At 48.6% G+C, this 21,507-nt stretch overlaps 8 protein-coding genes across 8 annotated transcripts; 5 read left to right on the top strand and 3 right to left on the bottom strand.

Moving 5' to 3' along the window:
- Nucleotides 1-31: 31 nt before the first annotated feature.
- Nucleotides 32-1,983, top strand: HD556DRAFT_1229781 (uncharacterized protein; the record flags this gene model as incomplete). Its single annotated transcript, XM_041297304.1, has 6 exons — nucleotides 32-475; nucleotides 533-1,099; nucleotides 1,146-1,362; nucleotides 1,498-1,625; nucleotides 1,690-1,750; nucleotides 1,805-1,983. The coding sequence occupies 6 exons, from the start codon at nucleotides 32-34 to the stop codon at nucleotides 1,981-1,983; spliced, it is 1,596 nt and encodes a 531-aa protein (XP_041164700.1).
- Nucleotides 1,984-2,311: 328 nt separating this feature from the next.
- On the top strand, nucleotides 2,312-4,438 carry HD556DRAFT_1229825 (uncharacterized protein; the record flags this gene model as incomplete). Its single annotated transcript, XM_041297308.1, has 5 exons — nucleotides 2,312-2,579; nucleotides 2,630-3,068; nucleotides 3,134-3,989; nucleotides 4,043-4,288; nucleotides 4,346-4,438. The coding sequence occupies 5 exons, from the start codon at nucleotides 2,312-2,314 to the stop codon at nucleotides 4,436-4,438; spliced, it is 1,902 nt and encodes a 633-aa protein (XP_041164699.1).
- A 101-nt stretch (nucleotides 4,439-4,539) lies between these two features.
- On the top strand, nucleotides 4,540-5,837 carry HD556DRAFT_1341048 (uncharacterized protein). Its single transcript, XM_041302092.1, has 5 exons — nucleotides 4,540-4,661; nucleotides 4,707-4,819; nucleotides 4,873-5,543; nucleotides 5,614-5,762; nucleotides 5,818-5,837. The coding sequence occupies exons 2-4, from the start codon at nucleotides 4,774-4,776 to the stop codon at nucleotides 5,680-5,682; spliced, it is 786 nt and encodes a 261-aa protein (XP_041164698.1). The 5' UTR covers nucleotides 4,540-4,661; nucleotides 4,707-4,773; the 3' UTR covers nucleotides 5,683-5,762; nucleotides 5,818-5,837.
- Nucleotides 5,838-6,180: 343 nt separating this feature from the next.
- Nucleotides 6,181-6,947, bottom strand: HD556DRAFT_1438955 (uncharacterized protein; the record flags this gene model as incomplete). Its single annotated transcript, XM_041305902.1, has 3 exons — nucleotides 6,181-6,207; nucleotides 6,259-6,453; nucleotides 6,876-6,947. The coding sequence occupies 3 exons, from the start codon at nucleotides 6,945-6,947 to the stop codon at nucleotides 6,181-6,183; spliced, it is 294 nt and encodes a 97-aa protein (XP_041164697.1).
- Nucleotides 6,948-9,959: 3,012 nt separating this feature from the next.
- Nucleotides 9,960-10,824, bottom strand: HD556DRAFT_1341035 (uncharacterized protein). Its single transcript, XM_041302091.1, has 2 exons — nucleotides 10,363-10,824; nucleotides 9,960-10,308 (listed from the first exon to the last, which is right to left on the bottom strand). The coding sequence occupies exons 1-2, from the start codon at nucleotides 10,496-10,498 to the stop codon at nucleotides 9,989-9,991; spliced, it is 456 nt and encodes a 151-aa protein (XP_041164696.1). The 5' UTR covers nucleotides 10,499-10,824; the 3' UTR covers nucleotides 9,960-9,988.
- A 3,751-nt stretch (nucleotides 10,825-14,575) lies between these two features.
- On the top strand, nucleotides 14,576-15,519 carry HD556DRAFT_1341001 (uncharacterized protein). Its single transcript, XM_041302090.1, has 2 exons — nucleotides 14,576-14,704; nucleotides 14,755-15,519. The coding sequence occupies exons 1-2, from the start codon at nucleotides 14,630-14,632 to the stop codon at nucleotides 15,448-15,450; spliced, it is 771 nt and encodes a 256-aa protein (XP_041164695.1). The 5' UTR covers nucleotides 14,576-14,629; the 3' UTR covers nucleotides 15,451-15,519.
- HD556DRAFT_1340997 (ER-golgi trafficking TRAPP I complex 85 kDa subunit-domain-containing protein) lies at nucleotides 15,520-20,451 on the top strand. Its single transcript, XM_041302089.1, has 18 exons — nucleotides 15,520-15,716; nucleotides 15,767-16,060; nucleotides 16,111-16,264; nucleotides 16,318-16,630; nucleotides 16,680-16,949; nucleotides 17,003-17,218; nucleotides 17,279-17,404; nucleotides 17,460-17,616; nucleotides 17,672-17,853; nucleotides 17,905-18,118; nucleotides 18,174-18,343; nucleotides 18,397-18,763; nucleotides 18,815-18,996; nucleotides 19,054-19,274; nucleotides 19,323-19,506; nucleotides 19,556-19,971; nucleotides 20,025-20,120; nucleotides 20,168-20,451. The coding sequence occupies exons 1-18, from the start codon at nucleotides 15,581-15,583 to the stop codon at nucleotides 20,421-20,423; spliced, it is 3,954 nt and encodes a 1,317-aa protein (XP_041164694.1). The 5' UTR covers nucleotides 15,520-15,580; the 3' UTR covers nucleotides 20,424-20,451.
- Nucleotides 20,452-21,493, bottom strand: HD556DRAFT_1340991 (uncharacterized protein). Its single transcript, XM_041302088.1, has 6 exons — nucleotides 21,362-21,493; nucleotides 21,016-21,297; nucleotides 20,872-20,963; nucleotides 20,764-20,823; nucleotides 20,672-20,713; nucleotides 20,452-20,613 (listed from the first exon to the last, which is right to left on the bottom strand). Exons 1-6 carry the CDS (start codon nucleotides 21,453-21,455, stop codon nucleotides 20,515-20,517), a joined length of 669 nt encoding a protein of 222 aa, XP_041164693.1. The 5' UTR covers nucleotides 21,456-21,493; the 3' UTR covers nucleotides 20,452-20,514.
- Between the last annotated feature and the right edge of the window lie 14 nt (nucleotides 21,494-21,507).

The raw sequence follows: 21,507 nt of genomic DNA, 5'->3' as shown, positions 1-21,507 counted from the left end.
ACTCATCTTCTCGCTGTCGCGTACGTCCTAAATGAACGCCCCAATACCGAATGGATTGCCTGCTCACCACACCGGTCGACCTCAAGATCAGTTCTACAACCAGAGCATGACAGGCATCCTCAACCATCAAAACTGGCCGTCGATGAGCCAGAACCAATATCCTCACCAACCCCAGAATCATCAATGGCAACAGCATCAGCAAAGCATGCAGATTAATGGTCGTCATACGGCCCAGCAGCAACAGCCAAATTGTAACGTGCCAGTTGCACCGAACGTGAACTCAATTCAGCACGCGTTCCCCAATCCGAGTTTTGATCTCGCGTCTGTCGTCCCACAGCAACTCATGCAGGACTTTCTTCGCCTAACAATTCCAGTCGGCCAGTCACCTAACGACGATTCCATCCTCGCTCAAGCTCTTTTCGACTGCAAGCAGTCCGGGAAGACGTACAGACAAGCTTTGGAGGGGTTACATGGTGTGCGTGTCATCTCTACTAAATCGTAACGTGCACATGCATTAATCACACTCCCTTAGGTCAATAATCACGCTGCCAACCTTTGGAAAGACTATTACCTCGACCACCACGACCGCTTCGATGTCCTCGTCGCTCGTCTAGCAGAAAAAAGCCAAACATCAAATGCAGTCAAAAAACCTTTCAATTCCAGCCGCGCATCTACCTCTACCACAAAGTCTGCTTCCCCTCTAAACAATCGCGATCGTGACTCGCGAAAAAGACAGTCTTCACCTTCCCCACCACTCCGACAAAGTCGACCCCCCAAACGCTCTACACCTACCGCCATCAGCACAACTCAGTCCCTAGGCTACCGTCCCCCAAAACGCCCCAGAGCCACCCTCAACTCCCTCTCTGCACCTCTCCTCCCAACGAACCTTCCCTCCAAGCTTATGCCGCTTCAAGCAGATATCACTTTACCCCGTCCACCGTCACGAAGCCCTACGCCCCCAACAAGAATCGAAGCTGGGACAAATGGGAACAGGTATACAGAGGAGGATCGCGCGTATTTCTTGAAATTTATCAGTTGGAGGCTGAGTCAGGATGCGAGCCTGACGAAGAAAGAGTTATGTGCGATGTTGAATGAAAAGGTGGGGAGTTGTGGTTGAACACGTGTTCAATATTGACCCTGTACAGGCCCCACATCATAGCGCACCTTCCTGGGCATCTCACTGGCATGCCAGACATGACATTGCAGACAAGATCCTGCACTCCTTTCAGGGCGACGAGGATGAGGACGAAGATGAGGAGGAAGACGAAGAAGACGAAGAAAACTCAGACTCTCCAAACGCACTATCCGATGCGGTTGAAGACTCAGAAACTGAAGTCATTCGCCAGACCACATCCATACTTCGTCGCACAAAATCGGCTGCTCGTGTCCCAAACACTAAGATGGCTGCACCCAAACTGGGCGTCTCTTCCTCGCAACCCTCCCCTTCTCCCTCGTGTGGCAATCACGATGCCTCCGCCACGACAGATAATGACGAAGCAGACATGGGAGCAATTGGTGGTTCGTTCACACCTGCGGATTGGAGGATTATAGCCAGGTATGTTGCGCGCACTCCGGGGTGGAATGACATGGTAGGTCGGGAAAGATGGGAAGGCTTTCTTGAAAAGGTGAGTACTATCAAATTATATATGCTGAATTTGGTGGATTGATCGTGTGCATTTGATGGTGTAGTTCCCGGATAGCGAGAGATCAGAAAAATCATGGGGTGAATTCTACAGGAGGAACGAAGATGGTGAGCACCTTCCTCTCGCATGTATGCCCTGAGGTTGTCTCTCATTTCACATAGCCATCATGTCCCTGGCAGCCCACTACAAAGGTACAAAGTGGTCGAGTAATACTAGTATCAAAATGCAGCAAGGGCAGCCGAGTTGGGCACGCAACCGGGGGCGGCAAGGCACAGAAGGAACAGAGGAAAAAGGATCAGATGAAGATGGCGATTATGAAACAGACGATGGAGAAAGGTAGGGGATATGCGGCAGAGAAGTTTTGCCTGTAGTCTATATAGGATGATATGCCGGTCGATATTTTGACCTTGGCAAGGTACCATACTTTTTTTTTGGTAATGATCTTTTGCAAATCTCATATGACTCATCTACGCCTATGCATTCCTCTCTCAATCTGAGCTGTGATGCTCGAGTACGCTGTGGTGTACTTGATAATCAACTATTAAGTAATATAGGGGACAGCATTAGTGATGTTTTAATTTTGGACGGTTACTGTGCATTGTGCAATGTGCGTCTATGTCTTTTCGCACAACCAACACTTCATGACAATCGCCTCAAACTGAGCTCTCATGGATCAAGGGATCCGGAACAGTTCTTCTGGCGAGACAACAGTCCATTCAAACGAGGAAAGATCAAAGTCTGAGGCAGGGACCTCAGAGCAAGGCCTCTATGGTCCAGACTCATTACTAGTAGGGGCCTCACCTCATCCACCACCACCCTCCACTCGTTTCTCGAGACTCGCTGATTCATTTAGAGCACGATCTCCTCGGTTGTATCATGTTGCTGATCGAGCGGTCAAATACATTCGGGGACCCAGGCCGAAGGTCGATCTTCCGAGTGAGTTTCTATTATTTGAATCACTCACCACCGGTATTCACGATATGCAGACCCTGTGCCCCTCCTTGGTCGCACGTACAACTTCAAAGGCCATCGATTTGCCATCGCACTCGAACCTGCCATCATTCGATTCACTCGTCCACTTACCGTTGCATGGCTTTTCGTCCTCCTCGTAGCAGCATATATCATTTCCTTTTCTTTTTTGGTCCGTGCACAATGGTATACAATCCCTGCAAGCTCTTTTGTCGGTTGTACATCCGTCTTCTGGACAGGAGACGCAGGATGCGGTCTGGACGGTAGCTTGTGCGCGCCGTTCAGTAATTCGTCTTTTGATTTTAGATGCCCGGCGCAATGTAGCAGTGTTGTCCTGCAGAACCCGCGTGTGGTGGGCGATGAATCTGTGGATTTTGTACCGCTACTTGTTGGAGGTGGGGATAGTCAGAAGACTTATAGAGCTGATAGTTTTATCTGCGCTTCTGCCGTTCAGGCGTAAGTTGTCGATCATTCGTTTTATTTTCAACGCTGCGGACTTCACTCACGTGTTTTCTACATAGCGGTTTTTTCAGTGACTCGACAGGAGGTTGTGCATCTGTTAACCTCGTGGGGAATTTCACGAACTATTTACCTACAACTGCTTTCGGACTGTCTTCCATCGGATTTCCCTCTGTATTCCCGATGTCCTTTAGATTCTCACCGTCAGATGTTCTGACTCACTGCACCGACCTCCGCACACCGGCACTCGCCTTCAACATACTTATTACATGTTTTCTCTTCCTCGTATTGCGGCCCAAAGCTATCGTCATGTGGTGGTGCCTCGTCTGCATCGGATTTTGGCACATTGCATTATTCTCCCAGCCCCAAGCGACTCCACCTCCACTGGACGTCGCCTTCGGTGCATTCCTGCCTGCCCTTTTCGTCTGCTATGGTTTCTGGCGCGTTGCTGTGAGGTTTACATTGCCTCTGTTCGCAAGCGCGCCGTTTGAAGCTATGATATGGTACCTTGCACCTTACTGGACTGGTGTTCTTACGAATCTTACCATGGACCAAATTCCTATTGATCGATTGACCGCAGCCGATATCAAGCAACAACCGGGGGGTGTTCTAGCGCTCATCATCATCGTCCTCATCCTTTTCGTCCTGGTGGTCAACCAGATACGTGTTATTCGGAAGACTGGCTGGCTGCCATACTATCTTGGGTGGTACATCATCGGAGGCCTCGTGGCGCTGGTACTGGCGTTGCTGCCTGGCCTGCAGTTCAGACTGCATCATTACATCATCTCGATGGTATTGTTTCCTGGTGTTGGTTTCCCAACGAGGCTTTCAGCGATTTATCAAGGGTTCCTCCTTGGAATGTTCCTTAATGATGTGGCTGCGTTCGGCTTTGACTCGATACTGCAGACCGCTGCTGATGTAATTATGCCCTTTTAACTGTGCATGCCCTCAATAGCTCATGTGGTGTTCAGCTTGTTGACGGCGGGACAACTGGCTCTCCCTTGCCCACTTTCCTCACGAATTCCACCACCTACAACGCCTCCGTTGCTCTCGCGAACCAAACCATTAGCTGGTACGGCATGCCTACAGCCATTGCCACGCAAGGCTGGAATGGCTTCGCATTACTCGTGGATGATGTGGAGGTGTACATGGGCACTGCACTGAACTACTCACTTGCTGCACTAGAAGTTGGCTTGCCACATTTCTTCAGGCTTGCTGTAAGTGCTTTCAAGGGACTTTCTGCGCTGGCTAAAGACTGATGGATTCTTTTGTAGTACGCAATGGAAGGTACACCTGGTGATTTTACGATGCCTGTGACCCTTTGGCCGAATGGAACTTGGGTGAACCCGCTACCCGGAGCTTCGTAGATATTTATGATCATTATTAGCTAGAACATTGTAGTTTTCGGACGCTGTCGTTGCGTAGTAATAGGAGGTTCGGGATTTCCTATCTCGTCATGACCAATATCGTTGGCTTGTCCTCGTGGTTCTCTTGTATTAGCAACGTACACAGTGGAAATACGAAGCTGTTCCGTATGCGGAATATATACGGCTGCTCATCGTAATTGTGGACTGTGCCACTGGAGTCCTGGTCTGTGGACACCAATTGAAGGACATTTATACTGATCTTCCACAGGCTCCGAGGCAGCCCTCACACTTTCTCAATCATCCTATCATCCTCTGAGTACTCTCGATCTGAACCCATGGCACCCCGTTCTTCCAACAAGTTGAATTTTAACAAGAAACGATGTACGTCCTCACCTTGAACGGTACCTAGACGCATGATCATGATCCGCTTATAGATTTTACCCCCGACGGCTCACGCCGCGGTTGGACTTGCAACATTTGCATCCCAAGACGCCCCAATCAATTCCATTTCACGACTATGCAAGCCGCAGTTCGACACGAGAATACATCTCCCGAACACGCGCGGCACATTTCCGAAGTAGAGTGGTGGCAACCACGAAACGATGACGGCTGGGGAACCCTCGAACAGCCTCCGCTAACTTCCGATGGCCTGCGCACATGGGAGATGCAAACGCACGTGGATCATGTGTATGATTTAGTGCCGTTCTGGATCCGTGGGGTAGATGCTGCTGAGAGGGGTGAGGTGCTAAGGATGGAGGAATTCCTGCAGATGATGGAGGAGAATGGCGGATGGCGGACCTCAGATGAGGTTTGGGGGATGTTGGGAGCTTTGAGGAAGCCGAATCATGAAGAAGGGAGCGATGGATGGGGGCGTAAAGATGATGTGTCTGTTCCCAAGGCTCCCACCGGTACGGACTTGACATCGGGCGACCAGGATAAAGGCTGGGGCGTTACGGAGGAATGGGCAGTCCCCCCTACCAATACTAGTAACTCTTCTTCCCACCAGAGACGAGATCTCGGCGGTACGCATCCTTTTGTAGATGACATCGCTCTTCAGGAAGCGGCAGATGAAGATAGGCGCCGAAGGATGAACCACTTTTTTGAAGTGAGTAACCTCCTGCAGGGCTTTGATAGGGCTGCAAGTTATTAAACTATTAATTTTATGCTTTTTACAGATGCCGACGGAACAGAAGGTGTTGAAGATTCAGGAGATGATCCGTTACCTTCGCGCCCATCCTGCCTAGCAGGCACTGCCTTAATGCGCCGTTTCTCGTTGTTGTTAACATGCCCGCATCGTTCGCCGACTCGTTGATGTGAAGTTTTGGTAAGTGGCAAGTCAGCCCTCAGGGGCGACTTGTCAAGTTGAAGCTGAAGGATAGGGAGCGAGCTCTTTGACCCTTGCTCGGGGCGAAGTCAAGTTGTCAAACCAAGGGCTACCAGTGGTTCATAAAACAATAGTATTCCCGTACGTAAATAAGAGACAGTGGTAAGTGTATGGATGCGAAAGTAACGATGTGAAGTTGCGGATCTATGCAATGTATTGATACAGTAGTAGAGTAGAATGAAATGTGCGCAGCTGAGCCAAATATATATGCAGGAGATCATCATCAGCACAATAATCGAAGGAATAAAGTAGTAATGTGCACGAGAGCCTATGTGCACAGGCATCGATCTTTATAAGATCCTTTTCTATAATTATTCGAATCCCTGATTCAAAACGCAGGCAGTGATGCACTTTGATTTCAGTCGCAGGTGGCAGGGCAGTCATTCTATGAATGGAATCAAGGGAAAGGGTCAATAAAAAAAGCATGACAACTTACCGGACGGGTGAATGTTAGCATGTGGTAATCTTTGGCAAAACCAGCGCCCGCATAGGCAAACAGGTATTGCCATTTGCGCTGGAAAGTATCAAATTCGGCCTTGTCTTCTAGACTAGGGTAGTCTTCGACAATCAAGTCTTGTTTGACATTGGCATCAAGACGACGTCCCCATTCGCGCAGCGTCCGTGGGTTAGTCTACACGTACTACACAAGGATTAGTTATTGAGAACGCCATGTAAAACAAAAGCACTTGCGAGCTGCACGATTTCCAACACCCTCGAGCATGAAACGCCCTTCTGAAACCAGTGTTTGCAGCGGTAATGAGCGCTGTGGCACTAGGGAGGTAAGAATTAAGCCACATATATTGGCACATGAAATCCTCAGGCCGAAATCTTTTAGTTAGCATGTGAAGTTTTTTTAGAATGCAAACAACGTGCTGATAGCCAGAGTATCGAAATTCTGGGAATATTGATGCACTAACCACAGCTGTTGCATTGCTGGACTTGAGAGCAAAATCGACATGTTTGAAGTGGCCATGGTACTAGTGCTTAGAGGCCACATGCTATACGACCGAGCGTAAATCATCAAGATGCAAACACTGGCAATTGATTACACACCTCAAGCATCTCGATGGTAAAAGCATGACAGGCCTTCTTGAAAGAAGTAGTAGGAATTTTGCAGTAATCCATGAGATGAACACGAATGACATCTTGCAGACTCGACCAGCCGCCTTAAAGTTAATGCGCTCCTCAGAAAAGGCCTTTTGTTCTTTTGACAAAGTGAAAGTGTCGACTTCGCAGCTAAACGTACGAGCAGCCTGAAAGAAATCAAGTCACAAACACCTCCTTCGGGGGCCGGGGCGCAAGAGTACATGACATCTCTGACTAAGGAAAGCTAAAAATAACACTACGTAGCGATAGATTCCCATTTATGGTTTTTACTTGGCTTTGCTACTGTGTTAGTAACTGTTTCATTAGCCTAGGTACACCGATCTCTGGCTGCCACTGCATGTGACCACAGTTCATCATTGCCATAGGAAACATAGGATCTCTGATCTATAGCGATGTCCTTCAGATTTTGCGGAATGTGCAGGTGTTTGTACTGGGACCACGCCTTATCCGTTGTGCGGCTGCCACCAGTGTTCAAGAAGTCAACGCTAACTTAGCTTCAAGTTGCGACCGGCTCCGGACGAAGCAGAAACCAGCATGACTATTGTCTTCCAGGAGTAGTACAGCCATGTGTTATCATAGAACTGGACATTAACACCTTTGGTGGTTCAGCCTGGGAGCACGAGAAGTTGTGCGAAGCTTTGTTGTGGTAAATATTTGATGTTCCAACGTCGAGCAATACTATGTCTGAACACTTTCACCCATGCTAAGGATGGCACAGATGTTGGGAGATGTAACCCCTCGAAGGATATGGAGAAGCATAGCCGATGGAAACGCGCCAAGACGGCGCTAACGCCACCACTCACGCTCTAGCATCGACCTCATTGAGATTGTCCGGGGACGCGTGCATGTTGTATCGATATCACTACTGAAATCGGTTTACCACTCACATCTTGAAACCGCGTATTGCACGGATACATCTTTACTAGCCGCCCATGCACTGGTTTGGTCATCGACGTTTCAGCTTGCTCGCATACCAGGAATATCGATCACCGCAACACCAGTATCCGCTTCAAGGGCAATATGCAAGAGTGCGGGACCGCACGTTACTATCAGTTCGTTAATATCATATTGTCATGCAGATTGGCCTCGCCATGGGCCCGATCATATTTATTATCCAGTGCACATTCCTCCTCGTGCCTGGGCTCACCCAAATCATGCACTAGTAAAGGGCCTTCGACTCCAAGCATAGCCGCGGTGAATATGGATGACTTGGCCAGCGAGGTGACTCGTCCGTGGTGTAGTTCTCAGCATTATGCATGGCCTGAGTCACACTGGTCTCCCCTATGGTTACGCTTGTGCAGCGCATGGGCGCCGTGCTAAATCCTATGTCAGACTCGGATACATCGCATCGCACTGGCGTGCAAGACATGCATAAAGGCTACCATTCGTCTTCGTGAGACCCTACAAAGATTTTCCAAGCCACATTATTATTTGTTCTTCCTGATTCTTCACGATGCGCTTCTCAACTGTTGTTATTGTATTCATTTCAATGATGCTGGGCATCATTGGAGCCAATGCACACCCCATATGTAAGCAAATTGTGAACTTCTTCCCTCCCGAGTCTAATGATGACGCAGTAGTGGTTCGTGGAGCTGATGATATTAGCGCTACGGGCATGCCACCACGACGTGTCGAGCCGTCAATGACTGTAGCTGCAAATGGCCTACCCCCAGCTTGACTGGGAATTTTCTGGACACCGCAATGAATTCTCTTGACAATCATTACTATACCTAGTTTGCGCCATAAACGATATTCCATTTCAATTATAATCCCTACCGAGTCTAGCTAGCTTGGAGAAATCTGCCATTATCACCGTTAGTCCTCATCCCTTACCTAATACATAATCACCGCTCTCAGTAAATGCATCTGCTCCAGTAATTTATTTGTTCTCTTTCGTCGGGAGTTGGGACTTTCTCGCGGATGGCGCCAGATGCTGTGTACAGCAAGGATGCCAGATTCATAAATGATGTGATTACCCCTTGAATTTTGCATTACTATCAGTTGCAATTGGTTATTAGCATCATGGGGCGCGGACGTACTACTTGTAACAGTAGCTTTGCAACGTAGGTTTGATTGTGGATGTATCAATTACTATAGGGCATATTTGAATACCAAATTCCGTTTGGAGCTTCCCGTAACTGTTTTCCTGTGCCACGTTAGACATATACAAGAGTTCGAGCACGTACTATCGTCTCGCTAGCGGACTGTCGTGCCATTTATGTGCCTCGGCTTGAGATCGTCGAAAGGGCTCGACTATCGCCAATTATGCACACCAAGTTTTCCTCCGGTTTGCGCTGAGTGCGAGTGCTCTGCCACAACCCAAACTGTCAGGGGTGTCTGTCAGAGATTAAGGTTACAAGCATGATGGTAAAGAATGCTGGCTTGACAACTTCAAAATGAACTCAGGACCGCAGGCGTGGGCGGTGGCTAGTGGTGCTAGTATCCCCAGAGTATGTGCATGTGCATCAGCATCAACCTTGTAACCTTGTGTCCCGAAACACATAAAAGGCGCGATTTTTCTTCAATCAAACCCAGCAACATTTGCTTCCAAACTTCCGTTCCCTCACAATGCGCATCTCATCTGTTGTTCTTATATCTGTCGGAATGATGCTGACCGTCATTGGAGTTGCTGCCTCCCCAATCGCTGAGGCCTCTGTTGAGAGTGAGTGGAAAATTATGAGCTAGTTCCGGCCCCGAGTCTGAAGATGATGCGGTAGATGTCCAGCGTGAAGTACCAAGAGAACCAGGAAGGGGAGGATATAACAGGGAAGCAAGGGAACCAGGAAGGGGGGGATATAATAGGGAAGCGAGAGAACCACTGGGAAGGGGAGGATATAATAGGGAAGCGAGGGAACCAGGAAGGGGAGGATACAACAAAGAATGAGCATCTTGGACGAATAGTCGAATACCGAATCCTGCTTGGAGGTGCCCATAACCTTAGTGTTCCTTGTGCTGCGTCAGATAATATACATGAATTCGAACACGTACTATCACTTCGTTATGGGATTGTAATGTAAACAATGAGCTTTTGGATCGCTGAAAGGGCCTAACCGTGGCTATCATTGGTTTCGGAGCGCTCGGCCATAACCAAAACTATTTAGAGGCCTTTTCAAGTATGATGGCAAAGCTTGGTGACCTGACAACATCAAAATGCACTCAGGTCTGCAGGAATAGGTGGTGGAGTATTTCATATGGAATGCATTGAGCCTGTAAGCTTGTCGCGAAAAAAAAACATCAAGCAAGTACGGTTCGCCTTCAATCAAACTCAGAAAGATTTTCTTCCAAGTTCCCAGTCCTTTCAAAACCACAATGCATGTCTCATTTGTTTTTGTATCCGTCGCAACGATGCTAAGCATCATGGGAGCTTGTGAGTAGTCGCCTACAATAAACCTGAATCAGTGAGTTAACTCGTGAGGAATTTTCGATCACCAACATAGGAACGTGGTACAAAGACCCCCAAGGGCGACATAGATACAGACTCCAAGCAGAATAAGGAAGCTGGTGGCACAAATGTTCATCCCAGTGATGGCATTGACATTGACAACTGCACTGCCACCAAGCAGTAACATACTCGAGACAATAAGATTGACGACCAGTCCAAAAGTCGCGAACGTGAAGTGTGCTGTATTGCCGTAAACGAACGTGAACAATCTCGAGGAAGGTGTGGCAGTACGACGCGATCTGTTTAACCCTCACAGCGAGAAATAGAATTGCAATAACGTGAACCTAATGATAGCCAGCACCTAAACCATACTGTGGAACTTTGTAAGAGTGTTGCCGCCCAGGTCCATGCCGACACAATGCCAGAAGCAATAAAACCGGGTTTGACGCTGCGTGATGCTGTATTGAACTCCTCGGAAGTGGAGATTTTGTAGGTCGTACAGCGAACTTGAAGGGCTGACAAATCCATCATGATTTGTAAATTGTCTCCAATGTTTAATTGCAACCTCTGGCTGCCACTGCATGTGACCATAGTTCATCAATGCATCATTGCTATAGGAAACATAGGATCTCTAATCTATATTAGTAGCGGTGTCCTTCAATTTCTGTGGAATGCGCAGATTTGTGTACTGAGACCACGCCTTATCCGCTGTACTAGTCAAGAATTCAACTAACTTAATTTGTGACCGGCTCCGAAGTAGAAACCGACATGACTGTTGCCTTCCAGGAGTGGTACACTCATGTGTTATCTTAGAGTGATTTATAGTACTGGACATTAACACTCGTCTGGTAGCTCAGCCTGGGAGCACAAGAAGTTTGTGCGAAGCTTCGTTCTGATAACTATCTGGTGTTTCAACGTTGAGCAATATGTTTGAACACTTGCATCCATGCTAAGGATGGAACAGATATTGGGAGATGTAACCCCTCGGAGGATATGGAGAATCATAGCCAATGGAAATGCGTCAAGATGGCGCTAACGCTCTAGCATCGACCTCATCGTTAATTTATAGATTTTCCAGGGACACATACATGTCGTATCGATAGCATTACTGGAATCGGTTTACCACTTACATTTTGAAACCATGAAGAATAGCATATTGCACGGATACATTTTACTAGCCGCTTTGCTTTGTCCATGTACTGGTTTGGTCATCGACGTTTCAGCTTGCTCGCGTACCAGGAATATCGATCATCGCAACACCAGCATCCGCTTCAAGGGCTGTATCAGGCAATATGCAAGAGTGCAGGCACGCACGGTACTATCAGATTGTCATGCAGATTGCTCGCCATGGGCCCGGCCATATTTATTATCCAGTCTACATTCCTCCTCGTGCCTGGCCTCGCCCAAATTATGCACCTTTGACCAAGCATAGCCGTGGAAAATATGGATGACTTGGCCAGTGAGGTGAGGTGACTCGTCCGCGGTGTAGTTCTCAGCCTGATCACAGTATGCATGGCCCAAGTCACACTGGTCTCCCCTATGGTTACACTCGTGCAGCGCATACCATAATACATGGGCGCCGTGCTAAATCCTATGTCAGTTGCATCGCATCGCACCGGCGTGCAAGACATGCATAAAGGGCACCATTCGTCTTCGTGAGACCCTACAAAGATTTTTCAACTCACATTATTATTTGTTCTTCCTGATTCTTCACGATGCGCATCTCGACTGTTGTTATTGTATTCATTTCAATGATGCTGGGTATCATTGGAGCCAATGCACACCCCACATGTAAGCCTAATTGTGAACTTCTTCCCTCCCGAGTCTAATTATGACGCAGTAGTGGTTCGTGAATCTGTTGGTGTTAGCGCTTCGAGTTTGCCACCTGCCGCGCCGTCAGTGACTGTAGCTGCAAATGGCCTACCCCCAGCTTGACTGGGAATTCTCTTGACAATCATGATAATACTCACTATACGTAGTTTGCGCCATAATCGATATTCCATGTTAATTATAATCCCTACCGAGTCTAGCTAGCTTGGAGAAATCAGCCATTATCATCGATAGTCCTTATCCCTTACCTAATACACGATCACCGCTCTTAGTAAATACTCCTGTAATTCATTTGTCGGGAGTTTGGACTGTCTCGTGGCTGCAAGAAGAATCGGATCGTCTTTCTCGCGGATGGATGGCGCCAGATGCTCTGTACAGCAAAGATGCCAGATCCATAAACGCCGTGATTAGCCCTGAATTCTGCATTACTATCAGTTGCAATTGGTTATTAGCATCATGGGGCGTGGACGTACTTGTAATAGTAGCTTTGCAACGTAGGTTTGATTGTGGACGTATTAACTGCTATAGGGAATACTTGAATCGTACATTCCGTTTAGAACTTCCCGTACATGCTCACCTTGGAGTTTCCCTCTGTTTTCATGTGCCGCGTCAGACATATACAAGAGTTCGAGCACGTACTATCGTCTCGCTAGCGGACTGTTGTACCAGTTCTGTTCCTCGGCTTGAGATCGTCGGAAGGGCTTCTATCGCCAATTGTTCTGTCACAACCCAAACTGTCAGGGGTGTCTGTCAGAGATTAAGGTTGCAAGCATGATGGTGAAGAATGCTGGCTTGACAACTTCAAAATGAACTCAGGACCGCAGGCGTGGGTGGTGGCTAGTGGTGCTAGTATCCCGAGAGTATGTGCATGTGCATCAGCATTAACCTTGTAACCTTGTGTCCCGAAACGCATAAAAGGCGCGATTTTCTTCAATCAAATCCAGCAATATTTGCTTTCAAACTTCTGCTCCCTCACAATGCGCATCTCATCTGTTGTTCTTATATCTGTCGGAATGATGCTGACCGTCATCGGAGTTGCTGCCTCCACAATCGCTGAGGCCTCTGTTGAGAGTGAGTGAGATTGAATTATGAGCTAGCTCCGGTCCCGAGTCTGATGATGACGCGGTAGATGTCCAGCGTGAAGTACCAAGGGAACCAGGAAGGGGAGGATATAATAGGGAAGCGAGAGAACCACTGGGAAGGGGAGGATATAACAGGGAAGCGAAAGAACCATTACAAAAAGGAGGAGGATATAATAGGGAAGCGAGGGGGAGAGGAGGGTACAATAAAGAATGATTATCTTGGAGAAATAGTTGAATACCGAATCCCGCTTAGAGGTGCCCGTAACTTTAGCTTTCCCTGTGCAGGCTGCTGCATCAGATAATGTACATTGATTCGAGCACGTACTATCGCTTCGTGATGGGATCATTGTAATGTAAGCCGTTGAACGTGCTTCGGGTCGTTGAAAGGGCCTAACCGTGGCTATCGCCAGCTGGCAGCTTCAGAGCGCTCGGTCACGACCAAAATGGTTTAAGGATATTTTCCAGTATGATGACAAGCTTGGTGACCTGAGAACATCAAAATGGACTCAAGTCCGCAGGAATAGGCGCGGCCGCGGTCAGGGCAAATGCATTGAGTACGTAAGCTTGTCGCGAAACAAAGAAAGCGGTTCGCCTTCAATCAAACTCAGAAAGAATTTCCTCCAAGTTCTTGTTTCTTCAGAGTCACAATATTTGCGTGTCTCAACTGTTCTTGTATTCGTCGCAATGATGCTGAGCGTCATCTGAGCTAACGCCTCCCCGATTGCTGATACAGAGAGTGAGTGTATTGAGTTATGTGTTGTCTCCGGTTACGGCTCTGATGATGCGATAGATTTCCGGCGTGAAGCTGGTGTGGAAGTAAAGGAAACGTATACTGTCAAGGCATGACTGAGACATGCACGAAACCAAGACGGCATGGTACTGGCAGAATTCTAGATTTGAAGAGGATGTACGTAGTTTTTTTTTCTTCAGAATAGTAACCGCGGTACCTACTCACAGCCTTCACGTGTCACTCCACACGCCAATCCACTGGACATGGCGGTCCTGACACAGCTTGTGCTGCGGAAAGGGTGCTGAGCGCCACTTGTTATTTTTAAGATCAAGCTGTTCGGTCTCACTTCCGTCATGCAACCGTCGGATTACATATAATAGTTGCCTATAGCAACTACAAGGTCCTCATTTGTTTACTACAGCCATGAAGTTGTGTGTAGATCCATACACAGCTTGCATCAGGAATGTAGCATGCATCCACGTTGGCAGTCGAGCGATTAATTGGTATCGAAGTTTCCTTTGTGGTTGTAGCTATGCCAGAGCTGTGTCTGTGACAAGCCGTCGGGGTAGCGCACCCCTAAAGGCACGTGATGGATGAATATAAGAGTGGAGTCGCGCTTGGATACAGTGCTCACTTACTCAACTCACAATTGACCATAACCCCCATCGTATCTCGTATGTCTCAGTCTCAGCTACCCCTGCCAGATGGTTGGATCCAGGAATATGACCCTCAACAGAAGCACCCATTCTGGGTAAGCACCACTGATCTCTCTTATCAGATTCAGTTCTGACCCTTCTATAGGTCGATACAACGGCAAAGCCACCACGAGCAATATGGGTGCACCCCTATGAAGACGAGCAATTCATTTCTGAGAATCCAGATGTCAAAGCAAAAGTAGAGAAGCTTAAAGGAGAATCTTTGGACGATCCCCCTCCGTACGAAAAGCGACGTCATTCATTCAGCGGGGGAGAGGCGGCCGGCCCACTTCACACCAACGCCAAGTCTTCCGGGAGTGCAGTCTCGCCATCAATCGACGAGCGCAATGAGGAGCGAAAGCGCGGCATGTTCGGGAAGCTGAAAGATAAGGCTATTGGTACGAAGGAAGAGCGCGAGGCACACAAGAAGCAAAAAGCTGAAGAACGTGCGCGTGAGGAAGAGCTGCGTCATGAGGCACGGAGACGAAATCTGGAGGAACGTGCTGCGTACATGCAGCAACATGGTGGTTATCCGCCATACGGTGGTTATGGTTACCCAGATTACTCGGGCAGCTCTTATGGTCAGAGTCGGTATGGCCCACCTGCAGGTGACCCATATGGATACAATGACGGTCGGTATGGAAGAGCGTCTGGCAGTCGGCGTGGAGGGTTTGGAGGGGGAATGGCATTACCTTTATTGGGTGGATTGGCAGGTGGACTTTTACTTGGGGATATGCTTGACGGAGGATTTGGCGGTGGCGGAGGATTTGACGGAGGATTTGGTGGTGGGGGTTTCTTTTAATTTTGTTATGATATACCCTTGTATAATATGCATGTCATCGAATGTGGGAACTATGGTACTTTGTATTTTGAGGAGGGACTCGACGTAGCTAGCTACGCATCTTGAAGAGCAACGTGCACGAGCAACTTTCATGGCTAGGGTGCTGCCTTCATCGCTAACCCCGCACATATGCATCCTTCCTTCTCAAGACCTTGAAGAGCTCCTTAAGTCTTCTGCTCTACCTTCCCTGCATCATATATTGCAGTCCTTTTCGCCATTACCACAAGGTCCGTTTGATTATTTTCGACCAACATTATTATTCAATCCCTTCAAAAAGTCACAACCCGCACCACTGCTTTGACCACTGTGCCCCATGCATCATTTGCACTTCGTTTTTCTGACTTGACAGAAATCGAGGCCGCTTGTCGCGAGGATGAGGAACAACGCGCCACCCGAACTATTGACTGGATCGGTGACCGTATCGGTAAACGATGCGCCAAATGGGTAGATGATTTCGAAAAGATGAATGATCAGGATGTTGCAAGAACACCTTGGTGGGATGAATTGAGACGTTGTGCCGAAGGAGATCACATCCCGGCCAGAGATGAGGGATGGAATCATCCAATGTCAAGTCAGTAATTCTACTTCACCTTTCTATTGCGCCTCACAGTCTTGCTGCAGTAATATTAGCAGTCTCTACTACAGCCCCAAACCCGTTGCAAGCAATCACGGCCTTGCATTCCCGAACATTAGACTTTCCATCATGGGTAGACGTCACACATCTCATTTACACCCTTATAATTCATCCCAAGAACTCTCCGCTTTCTGACGAAGAGTGTGTATTCACTGCTCATTACTGTTCTTGCTCTTCATAACATACCTTTTCAGAGCAGGTGCACTCTTCAATGCCGTCAGGAAACAATATGGTCTACACACTTACCTTCTCTCTCTTGAGCTTCCATCCCCTCCGCCACCCCCCGTATCCATCCCAGCACTCGTTCCCCGATTACCCCCACCTACTATTTCCAACGGTTCTACTGATACCGTGCGCCCTGACCTAAAGACCACACAGACGATCCCATTGAATACTCTCAGAATGTCTGAACAAGACATCCAACAAACAGCCAGATTTGCGCGAGAATTTGTCACCATGAACTTGGTCCCATGGATGGAGAAGTGCGTGATAGAATGGAACGAGGCGGTGAGTATCAACAAATCGCCTCCGTATACTTACTGAGTTCCTTCACCAGTATTCCTCGAGCCGAAGACTACCGTCACGTTTGTTTTCATCAACACGTCGGCTTTTCGGAACTTCGTCTACAACCCCAATGCACGCTTCTACACCTTCTCTGCCCGGACGTTCCAGCACATACACCGCACCTCAGTCCTCAGTATCTGGTTCTACCATCCCTCCACCATCCCAGCAACGACGCTTAGCTGAGTTTGCGACAATCCTTGGTGACTTCAAACTAGCAGTTGCCGTTTGGGAATCATTGCGGAAGGAAGGGAAAGGAGGCTCCGTAAGTATCGCATCTTATAATATACTGCTGCTATCTAACAAGGTTGCTCTTAGGATATCCTCCCTTTGCTCATTGCTCCCTCGCCAGCTGTGCAGCTCCACGTCTCTCATGCTCTGACTACCATCCACCCCCAAAGCGCTGAGCTTCATTCACATGTACAATTACGCGCCTTGCTATACGCTGTGCGATGGGAATCGACACTGACCATTGGTGACTTTCTAAGTGATACCCTCGAGGGCGAGCGATGGCTTGTCTGGGCTGCGGGCAACGTGCGTTTGTTACCATTTCTTGCCCTCGATAAGTGCACCAATTGACTGTCAGGATTTAAGGCAGAAGAACCACCAGCAGCTCTCTTATTAGCTCATGCCGCACTCCTCAGCGTTCGGAAGAATGCAAGACGGCGAGCAGCGCTGTGGTATTTCTTCGCTGCAAATCGCCTGGAGAAATGTGGTATTGTACGTCGTCTCGATTCCGAATAGTAATTTTACCGATTCCCAAACGCGTTTCCAGAAACCGCTAACTATGTATTTCCTTCGGAGAGCCCATGAATTATCCATCTCCCGACCGGACAAACTCTTGTCTCCATCATTCTGGATGTCCGAAAACAAACAACCATCAGACTTTGAAGGCTTTGATGCTGTCATGTCTGGTATTGAACATCCACTTGGTGAGTGTCTTTCTACTGCTATCTTCTTATTCCCTTGATATGGTGTATCTCTTAGGAAGATTGCTGTATACCACTGGTGACGTATCAGGCGCTGTACGGCACTTTTTGGGCCTCTTGCGGTGGTCTTCAGCATCGTCCTCTCCACTTGCTCAGCTCTCCAGTCATACTGTGGACATTACGAAGGATCCCGGTAACTCAGACAAAGTGTTCCTTGAGGACTTCCAGGTTGCGATTTCGGTAATGTACATCCTCCCGTCACCTTTATAACCCTCTGACACCATTTGCCAGCACTTGAAGTCAGTGTCCGGGGAGCAAGCACGCCTTGCGGATGTCAAGCTACCACTTCGTTTCGTTGTGCCCTCGCAGACCTGCGTTCGCTTAGCTCGAGATTCTGTGGAAGGCGAACAGTCCGAGTGGGAGACTCGGGAAGAGATTTGGTCGTCCTTCTGGAAGCACCGAGGCAAGGAGAAGCTTGAACGAAGTGGAAATGCTGCTGTGGAAGGTAATTTCCTCTGTCGTTATGCTTTCCGACTTTTATCAACTGATCTTTTGCACAGAGGCATTCTGGGTTGATATCACTCTGCACAATCCCCTCGAAACGGAAGTCACCTTGGCCAATCCAACGGTGATCGTCGAATCGTCTTCTGGAGATGCTGCCTGGATTAGAGATAACATCACAATCGAGACCACCAAGGATACTATTCTCTATGCCAACGAATCGCGCACAGTTAGTGGTAACAGTCGGGTCTTCCTGCTTAGGCTAATCGTAATCCAATTCAGATCTCCATCGCCATCAAGGCTTCCAAACCAGCATCACTGGTTATTACAGGTGTCGCCTATGACTTCCTGGGGCTTCTTCCAACGGTGGAATCGCTAGCACGCCGCGGTCGCAGGCTGCAGGATACACCTCAGCAGAGACAGACAATCACATACGCCCCTGACGAATTCTTGAAGCTCAACGTAGAAGAGGCCAGCCAAGAGCTTGCGGTGGCATTTGTGGACGATGGACCGCTTGTGCTTGCTGAAGGAGAGTGTAAGCGGATGAAACTGTGGATTTCGAATGCTGGTTCGAGGGATATTGGGGAGGTGTGGGTCGTACCTGGTCCGGAAGATCAGGTCTGGATTCAGCCTTTGGATAGCGGGGAAGGTATGTTTGATTGCTGGTTTATTACGTTCGCAAGTGTTTATGTTGAGCTAGTCTCGGCTACGGGCATAGCATGGAAAACGTGGCGGTCCGATAATAAGGTTGTTCCACCGAGACCATACAGTATAGCCCTCACAGAGAAGCTCGTGGCAGCTGGGAGCACCGAAGTCACGGTTGTTTTACATGCAGGTCGCAAGCAGAAACAGAACTTGTCGTTTCTATTCATTTACCGCGAGGTGAGTCGCTACAACATCCATCATCCTGCTTTTGTTGTGTTGAGATGTTTGATACAGGCAGAAGGCAGCCCGTTTCATTGCACGCGTGTCACGAGAAGTTATGAGGTCGTCCAATGCCTCCAGATCTCTACCGCCTCGCACCCAAGTCACTCGCCAGATCATTCGTTCTCATTAAGCCTGGACCTGACCAATATCTTATCTTCGAGTAATGTGGAGATCAATCAAGTGACAACGATCAGCGCTAACTGGTCATGTTCTTCCCTCGTTGAACTCTGGCCGTAAGTGCAAACAAATGTTTCCTGTTCCTATCACTAATCGCATTCCAGTGAGCCTTTGCGTCCATCTCAATCAACGCGTATATTTTTTAGCGCCACCTCCACCGGCGATTGTACGAGTGTGAATGCAGTCTCAGCATTCATTTCGAGGAAAATGACCAACGTGCTGCATGGTCAAGTTATCGCGCCTGACGATCCCCCGCCGTTGGAGCTCCTCTGCGGACATGTCTCCCAGGTACAGATCTCCGTCTCATCACAAGTCATCATTCATCGGCCTTCCACAGACATTTGCCTATGAACCATTCGTCGCCCACTTCATCATGGACGCACGGCGAATAGCCGTCTCTCGCACGCTCGCTCAATCACACCCCCGAATACCTACGTCATCTTACTCCAGTATCTTCCCATTGTACAACCCCCTCTCTGTAGATTTCGTCATCTTCTGGAAGATCCCCTCTGAGCAGCGTTTCGGTCATATCCTTGTTTCCGAGATTGCTCTAGGTGCAAGTCATGCTGTACTTCGAGAAGTGCTCGAGGGTGTGGAGAGCGCCAAAGTCAAGCGAAGCATGTATGCTGAGACGCAACGGGAGAAAACTGAGATGCTGCAAGCTATCCGGGATAGTGAGTGGAACGCTGAGATGAACCCGGTTGTTGTGATTGTGAAGGATGGTTTGGTGATAGAGCATGATTTCAGCCAGGGGTGAGCGCTCCTTCTTCATATCCAGTGACGGTTGTTGAGTAGCTGTTGATTAGTGTTTGCATGGTTCCCGTGGAGTTTACGATTCGTAACCATTCCTTGTCCCATCCGTCGCGCTTTGTCCTTAGACTTGACCATCGTCAACAATCGTCGTGAGTGATTTTTTGCCCCGTATACTGTCAACTGACAGCGTCTGTAGACATCATTTCCCTGCACCATATTGTGGCCGGACGACCTTCAGGGGGCTTTTGGCGCCGTTGCAGACAACATCTGTCCTCGCCCAGTTGTGCGCTACCCGACCAGGAACGTACGCACTGTCAGGCTGGCGGCTGGAGACTGAGGTGGGCGAACCTGACACAGAGGGTGGATTATGGCAAGTAAGGCACCATTACGAGCAGAGGGCGGTTACGGATGACTCGTCATCAATCGTTGTATCGGATCTCTCGCGACCATAATGTATGCATAGGGAATATATTACGGATATAACCAAACAGCGTAAGTATGACATGCACGATGTGTATACAAGATAAGGTGATCAATCTCTTTCTACCTTGGCTGGTCTCGCCCTTTCTCTCGCTCCCGTTCCTCAGCTTCCTTCCTTGCTGCGGCGAGTCTCATTTTCTTCATTTTGATATTCATGAAGGTCTGCGCAGTGATGTGGTCAGCCTGTATAAAATGACCGGATGAGTCAAGGAGAACTTACGCCGAACATAAACTGAATTGTATTGAAGAAAGGCACCCACAGCTGTTTGGCCGTTAGTTTCAAGTAATTATGGACATGGTCGGAGGACATACTTCGACAGGAATGAACTGTTGTGCAATGATCATGGACAATGGTGAAACCACCCATGATACCTACTGGATGTAAGAACACTGCCTGAAGGGACAAAAACTCCTGCTTACTCGGATGACGGAGAAGAAGCCACCCTTCACGGTGCGGATGACCTCGTCGATGGATTTGGCACCATTAATGACAGCCATAGAGGCCAAGAACACTGGATATGAGCCTCAGCGCCAAAACAAACGAAACGAGTAAAGACTGCGCACCAACCGCGTTTATTGGCGAAATCAGCAAATTGCTCGCAAGAAGTTGCCCCAGCCTAGCCTTGAGCCCTGTCTTCCCAACAAAAGCCTTCTGCAGCGCGCCGACGAGGAAATGTCCCACAGGAGCAGACACGAAGAACCCGTACAAAGCCATCTTGATGGCCTTGGAGTCAATACGTGCGCGCGCGAGAGCTTTCGTCAAGGGGGCCGCATCTTTTGGGATTTGAGGTGGAGGGAGACCGGCTGCGTTCGATCCAATAACTTCCTGGAGGAAACAAAACGTGCCTGCCGAACACGCATCCGACACATTGGACGTCATACGTTTTTGCTAGATTGAACGAAAGCTTACTGGACGTCAATGCCTTGGTGCGCAGTGGGTTTGTCGACAGCTGCGTGAGGTACCGCGCCAGCAGTGGGTGCATGGGGGCTTTGCCTGCGCTCATGGTTGGTTGCAGATATTTGCAATGAGCGTTGAGCAATGCAACCGGCGCGGAC

Source organism: Suillus plorans (assembly GCF_016647745.1).
Source record: "Suillus plorans strain S12 chromosome Unknown HD556scaffold_8, whole genome shotgun sequence".
NCBI lineage: Eukaryota > Fungi > Basidiomycota > Agaricomycetes > Boletales > Suillaceae > Suillus > Suillus plorans.
The sequence above is the reverse complement of the archived record's forward strand: the minus strand, read 5'-3'. Positions and strand labels throughout refer to the sequence as shown.

Excerpts from the sequence above, each read along its gene's own strand:
- HD556DRAFT_1340991 (XM_041302088.1), bottom strand. The coding sequence starts at position 21,455 with ATGAGCGCAGGCAAAGCCCCCATGCACCCACTGCTGGCGCGGTACCTC. Across the intron at positions 20,824-20,871 it reads GCTTCTTCTCCGTCATCCGA|GTATCATGGGTGGTTTCACC; the intron begins GTAAGCAGGAGT and ends TACATCCAGTAG. Across the intron at positions 20,614-20,671 it reads CAATTCAGTTTATGTTCGGC|ACCTTCATGAATATCAAAAT; the intron begins GTAAGTTCTCCT and ends ATCACTGCGCAG.
- HD556DRAFT_1341035 (XM_041302091.1), bottom strand. The coding sequence starts at position 10,498 with ATGTTACTGCTTGGTGGCAGTGCAGTTGTCAATGTCAATGCCATCACT. Across the intron at positions 10,309-10,362 it reads TCTTTGTACCACGTTCCTAT|GCGACTACTCACAAGCTCCC; the intron begins GTTGGTGATCGA and ends GGTTTATTGTAG.
- HD556DRAFT_1341048 (XM_041302092.1), top strand. The coding sequence starts at position 4,774 with ATGGCACCCCGTTCTTCCAACAAGTTGAATTTTAACAAGAAACGAT. Across the intron at positions 4,820-4,872 it reads GAATTTTAACAAGAAACGAT|ATTTTACCCCCGACGGCTCA; the intron begins GTACGTCCTCAC and ends ATCCGCTTATAG. Across the intron at positions 5,544-5,613 it reads GGATGAACCACTTTTTTGAA|ATGCCGACGGAACAGAAGGT; the intron begins GTGAGTAACCTC and ends TGCTTTTTACAG.
- HD556DRAFT_1341001 (XM_041302090.1), top strand. The coding sequence starts at position 14,630 with ATGTCTCAGTCTCAGCTACCCCTGCCAGATGGTTGGATCCAGGAATAT. Across the intron at positions 14,705-14,754 it reads AACAGAAGCACCCATTCTGG|GTCGATACAACGGCAAAGCC; the intron begins GTAAGCACCACT and ends ACCCTTCTATAG.
- HD556DRAFT_1340997 (XM_041302089.1), top strand. The coding sequence starts at position 15,581 with ATGGCTAGGGTGCTGCCTTCATCGCTAACCCCGCACATATGCATCCTT. Across the intron at positions 17,219-17,278 it reads TTGTCTGGGCTGCGGGCAAC|GCAGAAGAACCACCAGCAGC; the intron begins GTGCGTTTGTTA and ends TCAGGATTTAAG. Across the intron at positions 18,344-18,396 it reads ATGCCAACGAATCGCGCACA|ATCTCCATCGCCATCAAGGC; the intron begins GTTAGTGGTAAC and ends AATCCAATTCAG.